General features: G+C 31.8%; 2 protein-coding genes across 2 annotated transcripts in view; one reads left to right on the forward strand and one right to left on the reverse strand.

Moving 5' to 3' along the window:
* The window catches only part of LOC106766851 (putative ubiquitin-conjugating enzyme E2 38), a 4,487-nt gene extending 1,157 nt beyond the window's left edge, over positions 1-3,330 (forward strand). Inside the window, exons 2-6 of the mRNA XM_014651621.2 lie at positions 137-643; positions 909-972; positions 1,295-1,434; positions 1,512-1,823; positions 2,595-3,330. Of these exons, the coding sequence (XP_014507107.1) occupies positions 137-643; positions 909-972; positions 1,295-1,434; positions 1,512-1,823; positions 2,595-2,930 (1,359 nt within the window). The 3' untranslated portion in view covers positions 2,931-3,330. The remainder of the gene's footprint in view (positions 1-136; positions 644-908; positions 973-1,294; positions 1,435-1,511; positions 1,824-2,594) is intronic.
* A 1,320-nt stretch (positions 3,331-4,650) lies between these two features.
* LOC106767120 lies at positions 4,651-7,050 on the reverse strand. Its single transcript, XM_014651953.2, has 4 exons — positions 6,893-7,050; positions 6,133-6,228; positions 5,741-5,801; positions 4,651-4,936 (listed from the first exon to the last, which is right to left on the reverse strand). Exons 2-4 carry the CDS (start codon positions 6,215-6,217, stop codon positions 4,924-4,926), a joined length of 159 nt encoding a protein of 52 aa, XP_014507439.1. The 5' UTR covers positions 6,218-6,228; positions 6,893-7,050; the 3' UTR covers positions 4,651-4,923.
* Positions 7,051-12,486: the final 5,436 nt, after the last annotated feature.

Below are 12,486 nucleotides of genomic sequence, written 5' to 3' on the forward strand. Positions count from 1 at the left end.
ATAATGAACAGATTGAAATATGTGGCAGTGTACAACTATTAATTTATCCTGACTATTTTTCTTGATGATGAGCGCACGTGCTTAGAATGACCTTTTGCTCTATGTGAATTTTAAGTATTGTCTTACTCATTTGCAGGATGATGCTTTGATCAGTAATCATGGAAATTCTATGAGTGTAGGAGAGTCATCTGGGAGTGGTGATCTCTGCAAGAGTTCTACCTCAGGATCACTGAATTCAAACAATCAAAATGGTTCCAATTCTGACATTTCATGTCAAGAAGACGAGGATATGATTGATGATGATGCAGATATGATTGATGATGATGATGATGCAGATGAAGATGATTATGCTTTTAGTTACAATGACGATATTTATGAAGACAATTATTCAAGTATGCAGGATCAATTTGACAGTGTGGATTTACCTCCTGGGGTGGAGGCATCATTGCCTTGGTTGAAGGACATTTCTTCTAGTGATTGCAAGCAGGCTGTCACCTTTCCACGTGCAGAATCTAGTTCAAAGGGAAAAGTGGATAAAATTGATGATATGGTCTTGCAGAAGTTTCAACAGTTCAAGCAATTTGATACTGTTGATTCTTTTCCTGAACATCACTATAATAAGGAGCGAGCTTCAGAGCCACAGGTGATAAATATTGTGAAATATATTTGGGTGATAGGCTGCATATGCAGGACATATATTTTTAGAGTTTTGAACTAATGATACATGAGCTTCTCATAACTCCAAACACATTCACAATAATCATTTCTCTCTATGTCTCTCTTCCTATCACATATTATCATCTATCATTCATACACTTCTCTTTTTATTTCCCTAGTTGTCTATCCACTATTTCCCATACTTTTAATCAACTGATGGAATAGAATATTGCTTTTCTAAAATGATACAGAAACCTAAAAATTGGGCCAAAAAGATCCAGGAGGAATGGAAAATTTTAGAGGAAAATCTGCCCGGTAAAATCTCTTTCTCTCATTAGCAAAGATATTCTTTATCCTTTATACGCAAGATGATATTTTCTCCTGTTTTCTCTAGAGATTTATTATTTGAGGTGTCTTCCTATTGTATTTTTTTCCATCCAATTCTTGTAATAACAATTGCCATCCTTTAAATCTATTTTGAAAGAATTTCTTCCAAAATAGATTTAAAGGATGACAATTTTTACCTTTCTTCCAAAGAAAGGTAAATAATCGTTTAACTTCTTTTCTTACAATCAATCCTTTTACCATTGTGGTGAAATTGAAATTATTCTGTATGGTAATTTGCTTTCACTTTCAGACACAATCTTTGTGAGAGTTAGTGAATCAAAGATGGAGCTTCTAAGGGTTGTCATCATTGGACCTCAAGGCACACCATATCATGATGGTCTTTTCTTTTTTGATTGTCTCTTTCCTGCTAACTATCCTGCAGTTCCACCGGTATGTATCATCAATATTAACATGTTTTCAGGTGTCTTGTGCTGTGTATAATGTAAAACTCAAATTATCTTCTGCAGAAAGTTCACTACCACTCAGGTGGCCTAAGACTAAATCCAAATCTATATGAAAGTGGAAAAGTGTGCCTTAGTCTTCTGGGAACTTGGCATGGTAAGAATAGTGAAAACTGGATTCCAGAAAAATCAACCATGCTACAAGTATTGGTTTCAATACAAGCTCTAATTCTAAATGAGAAGCCTTTCTTTAATGAACCTGGATATATATCAACATATCCTGGAGCGGAGGGGCAAAGAAGATCTAAGGAGTACAATGAGCAGACATTTATTCATTCCTTGAGGACAATGATGTATACCCTGCGTAAACCTCCAAAGGTATGTAAACTACAACAATATCTGATTCTGCATTCTTTGGGTATGCCTTTGTCTCTGATTATTTGATATCTTACGGGCTGTTTATTTTGAGGAAATATTTTGTTTTAATTTTATATTTTTATTATTTATCAATAAATGTTATGTGGTTTTCATTTTGCTTAATGTTTTCAATAGTTTGTACAAGAGTTATACCAGAAAATTGGACAGGGGAGATTGTCTAAGATAGCAAGGAAGGCACTAAACTGGGTTTTGGGGTGTCATGGAGAAAACATAAAATTGAAACAACTGGGCAGGGGAAAAATGTGGAGGATAACACCGGGGCAGGAAAAGTAATGGGTGTTTGCTGTTGTGTAGTCTCCAAAAATTTCTTATGAACATGCTTCAATAAAAAATGAGAAAGCATTTATGCCAAATGCCGAAGCTCCAAATAAATACTTCAAGTGACATATGTAGTATGGCTGCCAATCAAAAGAACCTTTTTGCCACTGGCCAAAATCCATTGCAAGTATCATCAAGTAAAAAGAAAGGGCTAATGTGTAATTCTTTTTACAAATTATTGTTAGACTTGTGGAACACTTGATAAACGGGAAATGCATATTGTTTCTCAATTGTCATTTTCCAACCTGTTTCATTGTTTTTGCGGACATAGGTCATTTGTAGGTTACTCTGTTATTTTCCTGAACGTAGTCAAACACCTGAATGTGACGTGTGTGGAGACTGAAACCTATCTAAATCATATTTGATCTCATGTATACATTCCTTGTGGTGCAGCCCTTCGAGGAGTTTGTTGCAGGGCATTTCCGAACCCGAGCATATTTCATACTGACAGCATGTAAATCATATGTGGAGGGGGCTCCGGTCGGGTCGGTTGTACATAATCTAGTTCCAAGTATCAGTTCTACAACTCCAGCCAACAGCCAAAAGGAATTCGAGTCAGCTGTGAGTGGGACGATGAATACTCTTATTGCATTTTTCACCAAAAATGGCTCCACAGACTGTGATGAGTTTAGATCTCCTGAGATTTATAACCTGTCACCTGTGGCTACTGCAAACTTAGAGGTTTACAAGATAGAGTCTTCCGGCACAACAACATTGACCCAGGTGTGAATGTCCTTAGAATTTATTTGTGCTGAGAATGGAGTGTAGTAGTGGGTACCTTTTTTTTTCTCATACTTTTTTGTGGTGATTTTTATGTCCCACATGACCACCCTCCTTGCTGATTATATAACCCCTAGTTGTAAAGCTTTACATCCTAGTCTTTAGCTTTTCCAAACATGGGTACTTGTTTCTTATAATTTGCTTGTTTCTTTAATAAAATGTCAATAGTTTTGAGATTATCTTGTGGAGTGGATGCTTTATTTCCCAAAAATTCATTCTCGGTTGGTTGGACATCACACTACCTAAATCCTCTGTAAAGCAAGCATTCGATGGTGTGAGTGTGTGTATGTGTGTGTGATAAAATGTATGTAATTATTATGTCTAAAACAATGATTTTTTTTTTTTTGCATTTTTCTGTCTTTTTCTTCAAAATATCGGTTCTTGATTGTTTTTCCAAGTTAATTTTTCAATGATAACTATACAGTTATGAGTAAATGTTTTGCAAATGGGGATTGGTACTAAATATGTTTCGTCCATGGTTTTAACTGAGGTGTGTTACGAATTTAACTTCTGTTTACGTAAACAATGTTTTTTTGAAGGGTCTGGTTTAGCTAGTTGAGGGAAGGATGAGTTATTGTAAATTCCATATTCAATTACTATGGATAAAAAAGTTATTAAAGTTTTATTTTTGTATGCTTTATTTGATTTAACTTTTGCTACAAATTATATGTATCTTTTGTGATCTTTAACCCATAGAGATATAAAGGAAGCGTATTTACTATTTAACTTGTAAAGGAAGTAAAATTGTTTAGATTTTATGTTATTAACTATCTGATTTTCTTAGAATTTATTAAAAAGTATTCTGTATTAAAGAATGAGTTGAGTCAAAACGATTTTGAAAGATGAACATCGTGCATTAATTCTGCTAAAGAGGATTGCTCCCTAAACTCCAAACAAAAAATTGAAGGACTTGCATATTCGCAATTGATTGGTTGCCTTTCATATTGTTATTATTATTATAGTGACATGTATCAACTTTAAAAATACCAGAATTTGGGCAATCTTTCTTCCCAATTTTAAGTCCTGTTGGTGAGTTATGAAGAGGGTTTAAATATTGAATTGGCTTTAATTGCTTCTCTTCTATATGAACAAGCATGCATGATGGTTAGAAACTTTTAAGCATCATTTGAATGTTTGACGAGAAACCGCAGAGCCAATCAATTAATAATGATAAAATATGTATTATTTTTAACAGCGCGAGTTAAATTTCAGGTACAATTTGGGCATCCTTGAAATATATAAGTTAAAAATTCCGACATTCTTATTGACTAAATGTATCACATGATTTAAAATGAAGAACTTTTAAGTAAAAGTAACAATAAGCGAAGACCATTGGCATCGGAATATAAATTAAACCAGTCTTAGAAAATGCATAAATCTTAAATTTGTCAAAATCAAACTTAAACATAGTAAAGTTAATAGACCAACTTGAATCATGTTCAGTTATGCCCGTGAGCAAAATGCTGTAAATGCTGGGAGCAGAACGTAAAACAAAAAACTAAATCCAATTCCCTTCTATTTTCCCCTCACTGTGCTTTTCAACTCTGAAAAAAAGGCCAAAATTTTAAGCAGCTTTATTCAATGTTTCGAAATGTTAAAAATGTTATTTTTAATTACACTACCACTCTTCATTTTGATGGTATTACGGAGCAGTTCACACTTTCCACCATTTAAAAGTCTATACTAACATTCCCAATAATAATATAATTATTACAATGTAAAGAATATCAAACGGCATCCATACAAGCTAATAAGTAAAGAAATGTTCAAATAAGATTCATGACGGTGTATAGTGGCATGAAAAGTAGCTTTAAGAAATTCTAAGTCAGGCTATATCAAGATATTCCCTAGTCAGCCATACCAAATACACCGGCTGCAACTAATTTAAACTCCCAAGTAACAATCTACATTTGCTTCCTCACGTGAGAATGGATTTTGTTTCTTACCACACATACCTGAGATTAAAAAATATAAAGTTTAGATGAGGGAGAAGACCAATTTGACAGTAATATCAAGTACAACATGCACAGATATTTCATAGCAATTGAGAAGCTATAAAGAATAAGGTTGGATTTTCATGCTGGTCTAAAAACCCTACCATTGAAGAAACTACCAAAAGTTCCTAATGGCTAAAATTGCACTACATGTAGGTTTCCTTGAGCAATAGATTAATGGAAGATCTTCAGAATTATATTATAAATTAGTAGACGTGAGTGGAAGTATTATGCAGAAAGAATATATAATTCGACATTTACTTGCATATTCAGAATTGGAAATAGGAATAGATCGGATGATAAGATCTAAAGGAGTCTCAGAAGGGTACATTGCTGCATAGCACTAGAAAGGAATTACATCAATTGGATTATAATAAATATAAACATATAATCTTCACATGAAAGGGCTTTGCTTAGTGTGCCTTGGCTTGGATCTCTAATTTACATCTATCGCAGTGAAGGAAATTGGAGGTAAGGTACCAACTCTGAGTTTTTGAACAATGATTATCATCTGATCATTGTAGAAATTTGTAAAGGTGTTATACGTACATCTAGACTTTTTGCAAAATTTAGCATAAAGCCTATAGTATGGTTGATAGTGACAAATATAGGAAATTAGCGAAGCAAGAAGATATGGGTTATAAGCGTTTTTGCTTTTTAAGAAAATTGTTATATTCCACTAAACAACCTGCATATTAAGAAATGGCCAGATGCAATTTATGTTACTATTTAAGATGATTGATGAAAAGGGAAGAGATTCACTACCTCTTGAAGAACTGAGTAACATATCGAACGACAAAACACATTAATACAATCACCAAAATATCTGCAAAAGCTTAGGAAATCCAACAAGCAGTGCCACAGCAGACATGACAGCATATGAATTCAAGAAATCCCTTAATCTCTTGGTCATAATTCTAATATAGTTTCAGTTGTCTTTCTAACCAAAGTACATGTAAACCACTATTGCTTACATTACATTAGAAGTACGTGGAACACAAGATTCCAACAATTGATAAATCCTAGTTGCATACTTCAAAGAAACCCCCCACATAGATATCTAAAAATGCTCAAAAATTTTGCAGTTCAAGAGAACAACAAGCAAAGACACATGAAAGAGTTGAAATCCATTTAAAAAATTGTGTAATAAAGGATACTGAAAGTACAACGCTCCCACCAATCCAACATGTAGAGACCGAAAGTCACATTGTAAAGGTAGATCTTGCGCTGAATCCAATTCATCTCTTCCTCAGCTGCACAAACAAATTTTCCTTTCTGGTTCAATCAGAATCAAGACAAATAGCTAAAAAAATCATCACTAAAAATATTTGAAATTGCTGTTAACATGCTCAAGAAACGCAAAAAGCATTGACTATTAGCAGTGCCATCATCTGCATTCCCTATTAACAATTTTGTTTTACATACAGCCTCAAACAGTGCCCTAATAATGGATCCGAAAGTAAACAATTTAAAGTAATAAATGCATACTAATTCTTCTGTGAAAGAAACTTGTCTTTTAGTAATAAAAAGTCCAAAAGGAGCACAAGGGAAAAAGATATAAAGGAATGAAGAAAAAAAAAAAGTCAATCTAGAAATGGCTTTGAAACCTAAAACATTTATAGTAGAAATTAAGGATCCGAAAATACACGACAGAATGCCAAGAGTCTCGCAAAAAATATTCTGAACAAAAGGCATCCTAACAAACACCCGCAAGCAACCCCATTCATTTCAACCCAAGAACCGTGTAATATCAAATCAAATCTAACAACAATAATGAGAGAACAGACTCATCAACCAAAGCATCAAACTTCTTACCAAAATTAATTTGAAAATAAAAAACAATGGTCCAAACCAACAAGAATCATGAGGAGGTGAGATCTCCTTCCATGATTAGATCAGAAGATCGATGTTCGTTACCTTAAGATAAATACAAGGATACAAAGTTGGCTGCAATTGCGGCTGTTTTGCGCTTCAGATAACCAGGAATGGAATACAGCGAGAGGTCGAGCACGACCACCACAGTAATCTCGTCCACAACAGAGAGAACTATGTAGGAAACTTACAATGAATAAATCACAAATGGTAATAATTTTTATGTTTCCTTTTTATATAACTATGTTTTTCTTCTTATTTTTTTAATTTGTTTTGTTTTGTTTGGAAGCCATCTTTTCAAAATATTATTGACCAATTAAATTAAATTGCCAAAGTTGACCCATTATATTGTGATTGGACTTTTATATTTTATAAAATTCCTAGTTTAGTTTTCTGTCATAAATTTTAAAATATTGTATAAAAATAAGTAATTTGAGTTTCTATAATTTTTTAAACTTTAATCTTTGATTATCTATACCTAATGAAAACATATATGTTATGCTAATGTGTGTTTCTTTTTTTTACAAAACCAAAACATAATAAAATATTTATTATTATAATTATAAAAATAAATATAAATAATTTTTATAATAAATTTTTTATTTATTTTATAGATATTTTTTTATTAAAAATGACTAATTTAGTTTTAAAATATAATTAATTTAAAAAAAAAAAACAGTAAAATCTTAAAAGGGTTAAATTTAAAAAAAAATGTCACTTAAAGATGAAACTATTTAGATAAATTATTTAGTTTTTAAAAAAATTCATTTAAAAGTTAAGAAAGTTTTTTAATATGATTAATTTAATGGACCTAAATAACATTAATGTAAATTTTAATATATAATTTTTGGTTATTTTATTTCAAAATAATAGAAAATGAAAAATAATTAGATAGAAAATAAAAAAAAAATCATAATATTAAATATATTTCAAACTAATAACTTTTAATAGGTAATCATTTTGTTACATGCATAAAAAAACACAGAGGGTCTTGTTTGAGAGAATAGATTATTAAATATTAGATTATCTATTATCAAGTGATAGACATTTGAAGAGCCAAACAATTCTTATTTGAGCAAACAACTAAAAAGTAGTATTTGATGAGCATAAAAAAAATCATCTACCTTTAAAGAGTAATATCAGAATTTTCGAAACAGATCCTAAGACAAAAAAACCTATCCTTTTAGAAATATATGTTCACTTTAGTAGGGTTAGTACAAAAACATAACAATTCAATTAAAGTTTGGTTTTTTCCTTAATCCTTAATAAACAAATATAAATTTGAAACATAAAAAAAAGGAAATTTACAATGGAAAATTTTGGCTCAAAAAAGACAACCTAGAAATAATGGGTCACAATTAATTTTTTTGCACTTATAAATAGAAGTTTGCTAAAAATATGAAATAATATAATTAACAAAATAGACAATAAAAAGACAATGAAAAAAGTGTCTTATATACACTTACATATTAATTTATTCTTTCAAAGATTATAAATTAAGCTTATAAATCGTGACTTAGTAAATTAATATTAAATTGTCTTGTAACTTAGTAAACCTAATTCTTACTAGTAAATATTTCATATGTGTGAAATAACTTCTTATTTTTTTTATAAGATGACTTAATAAATTTTTATATACGATAAATGAATAAAAAAATTAGATGACCTTGATAATATCAATTACTAGAAGATAGTTTATCTATAAGGTCAGTTTTTAAAGTAAATTTTAGTATATAGACAATTAGTCTCTAAATAATATATGTTTATTTTAATATCGTTGAAAAGAAAATATAGATGGTTAGAAAAAACTTAGTATAAAATAAACATTTTGTAATGAAAAATGCTATCACAAAGGAAATTAGGATGACAATGGGTCAGATTGAGCACGGATAGTGCGATACCCAAACCTGACCCGCATGTAAAAAAAAACTATACCTGTATTCGCCTCGCTACTTGTTGGATACCCGCATAAAAAAAATTCGCGGATTTTTTCCAACCCGCGGATACCCGTTGGATACCCGTTTTAATCCAATAATATTTTAAAAAAATAATATTTTATTTATTTATTTTTTCAAGATCGACAAATACAAACTTTTTTTAGGTTTTTTTAATAACCTTTAATGGGCCAAGCCAAACCCTTCATTAGGGTTTCTTTCTTCAGAGGAGTCTTCATTCTCCTCCCTATCTGGTGTGCGGCGCGTACAGGAGAAGTCCCTGGCAGTCTCGGACAACTTTTTCTTCTCCATGAAACGAGCTCGATTAATCCTTTTCCCTCTGAAAGATGAAACAGAAACGGAACAAATCGCAAATCCAGTGTCTCATCACCTCCAAGCTGCCATCGCCATGCATCACCGCCTCCAAGCTACCACAGTTGCGCCTCGCTACACCACGACAAAGGGAGTTCACTCCCGATCCAAGAAGAAGAAAGGAGGAACGCCTCCCTGAGTCGCGCCATTACTGCTCCACTGGCTATGTTCTCGCCGCGCCATCACTTTGTCATTGCCGTTGTGAGGTTGTTGCCTCTGCTCAAGACGCAGATCTTCCTTGTCCCAACATTGGATCGTTAGCGGTGGAGAGAAAAGGATAAACTTTAAGCTTCTTCTGACTTTAGTGTGATGAAGGAGATGAAGGAGAAAGAGAAGGATCGAATGAGCCTTGTTGTGACCCTTTGAAAAGAAACCCTAGAATTCTCTCTCTATCTCTGGCGGCAATGTAAATGTAGGAGAAAAGAATTTGAAATTAAGGTTTGACGGATTAGAAAATAATTTAAAGGGGATAAATAAACGGGGTAAAATTGACATTTCGTTTTGCATACGGGTTGCAGGTACCCGCGGGTACGGATAGTGTGATATCTGAACCCGACCCGTTAATAAGCGGGTATTAAAATACCTGTTACCCGCTACCCACGGGTACCTTTTACCCGCGGGTACTAAATACCCATGGCGGATTTCATCTGCGGATACCCGCGGATACGGGTTTTTTTGCCATCCCTAAAGGAAACACAAAAACTTAGAAAATTTTTACGGTGTCTATAAATAAAAGCTTGTCATGCCTTGAAGAATTGACAAAATAATGATAATATGTTGTAATAAAATTGCTTAACATGTATACACTTTTGTATTTTTTTCATTTTAGCAGAGCTTTAAATGTAGATAAATCATAAGATAGGTTAGTGAAAGAAAATTTTTACTTATAAATTTTTATTTGTGTGTAAAGTTATATCTTAGAACATGTCAATTCGTATTTATAAAAAAGAGAGGAATGTATCTAAAATTATATTACCTTTATATTATTGGACAACTCTAATGTAACATTGGATGACTAGAAGATAATTTAGCCTTAAAAAGTAGTCTCACTACTATTAAAGTTGATTCTAACACAAATAACCTACCTATTAAGTGATTTATCCCATTAAGTGATTTATACACTTATTTTAGTACATTTAGTTTAGACAATACAATTTCTTAGATAAAATTTGTCTTTTTTTTTTCAATAAAGGAGTATAAAATGAAGTGCTAATATAAAAAACATATTTAATAAAAAAATTTGTTGTGATGTTTATAAATAGAAATTCATGATACACATAATACAGTTGACAATGAAAAAGTGATGAAATAATTTCTTAAAGTACACACATACTCTCTTTTTTTAAAAAGTTCTAATGATTAGATAAACTCTTCTCTAAATGAATTTATAAAAGAAAGTTCTTGTAAATCCTTCAAATGAGGAAAGTTATCTTTTAAAAGGCAACTTAGTCAAATTTACTTGTGAAGAAGGATATAAGCACAAATAGCTATTAGACAACCTTGGTATTAACAAAGGACTCGATTAGGGTTTTTGGTGACAAGAAATCCATACTATTTTTTGGATTGGACCACACAGAACGCACACACACAACACACGTAAACGACAAATGTTTCTTTATTACTGAAACGCACAAAGACAAAAACAACCAATGAAGCAATCCTTCCACCCAAGGATGTAATGATCACACCTACCCTCTTTACAAAGCAAAACATGTCTCTTACAAACACTTACTTCCCCTTATATACTAGGTATCCAAAACAAACTAACAACAAACCACTTAGCTAACAACTTTCCCCTCTTTCTAACCGTTAAGTCTTGTATTTATCCCTTTTTTTCCTCACATAAACCCTTAGGGTCGTATCATTACTCATCCGTTCCTGAACAACCTTTCCATAAGGTGAAAGTCTGGGAATAGATCCCTCATGATTGCCTTGTCCTCCTAGGTAGCTTGCCTTTGGCCCTCCCTCCTACCACTCAATAAGCACTTGGGGCACAGTTTCTCTTTGTAGTTGCAATGTCCTTCTTTCCAGCACCTTGAGGAGGCAACACACAATCCCTCCCCCTTGTAGGTCCTCCGACAACTCTTTTTCTACTTGATGGGTTCCCATTGCTAATTTGAGTTGTGAAACATGAAAGATCGGGTGAATATGAGCTCTTTCGGGTAGTTGTAGCTTGAATGCTACTAGACTCACCCATTTGTTTATTTGGTGACAAGAAACCTAAACTACTTTTTGGATTGGACCACATAGAACGCACACACAACACACGTAAACGACAAAGGTTTCTTTATTGTTGGAAAACATAAACATGAAAACAACCAAGGAAGCAATCCTTTCACCTTAGGATGTAATCATCATGCCCACCCTCTTTACAAAGCAAATAATGTCTCTTAGAGACATTTATTTCCTCTTATATACTAGGTATCCAAAACAAACCACCTAACCAACCACTTCTGCCCTCTTTCTAACCATTAAGTCTTATTTTTATCTCTTTTTTCCTCACATAAACCTTTAGCATCATATCAAACTCTAATACAACAATAATTGCACACTTAGAAGATTGTTTATCCTTACAAAGTCATCTTACAACTTTCAAAGAAGATAACGACACACACAAAACCTATCATTTGAATGATTTATTCTCGTCATAGTGTATACAAATAACTTAATTGCTTAAATATAACTTATCATATTTCTCAACAAAAAAAATATAACAATGAAATGCGTATAATTTTTTTTACAAATAACTCTAATACAAAAGACAACACATAAATATTGAGTCACAACAACTTTTTTTTTTGTGAAGTCTTTAAATAAAAGTACGACAGTTTAGTCAAAAGATATTGACAAAACTGCTTAATATACATATTCTTTCATTTTTTTTAGCTGCTTAATATTTAGATAAATCATCTTAAATTTTTTAGTAAATCAAAAAGTTTTACTTGCAAATTATTCATTTATGTGTGCGAAATTATTTTGTAAAATAAGAAATGTTTATATTGTATATCTATTTAGTTGAATATGAATCTTGAAAATAATGTTTTAATTATTTTACACAACATAAAAGAGATTTTGTATAATTGGACCAAATATAGTTTTGAAAGATAAATTCAAGAAATTTTATATACACCTACCAAAAGTAGGAGTATAAATATACTTGTAAACATTGTTTATTTACCTTTTGTATTCGTAATTACATAATTAAATTAGTTTAAAGTGATGAATAAAACAATCTATCTATCTATATCTATCTATATCTATATCTATCTATATCTATCTATATCTATATATATATATATATCTATCTATATCTATATATATATATATATATAT

The sequence above is a fragment of the Vigna radiata genome, chromosome 7, assembly GCF_000741045.1.
Source record: "Vigna radiata var. radiata cultivar VC1973A chromosome 7, Vradiata_ver6, whole genome shotgun sequence".
Lineage (NCBI taxonomy): Eukaryota > Viridiplantae > Streptophyta > Magnoliopsida > Fabales > Fabaceae > Vigna > Vigna radiata.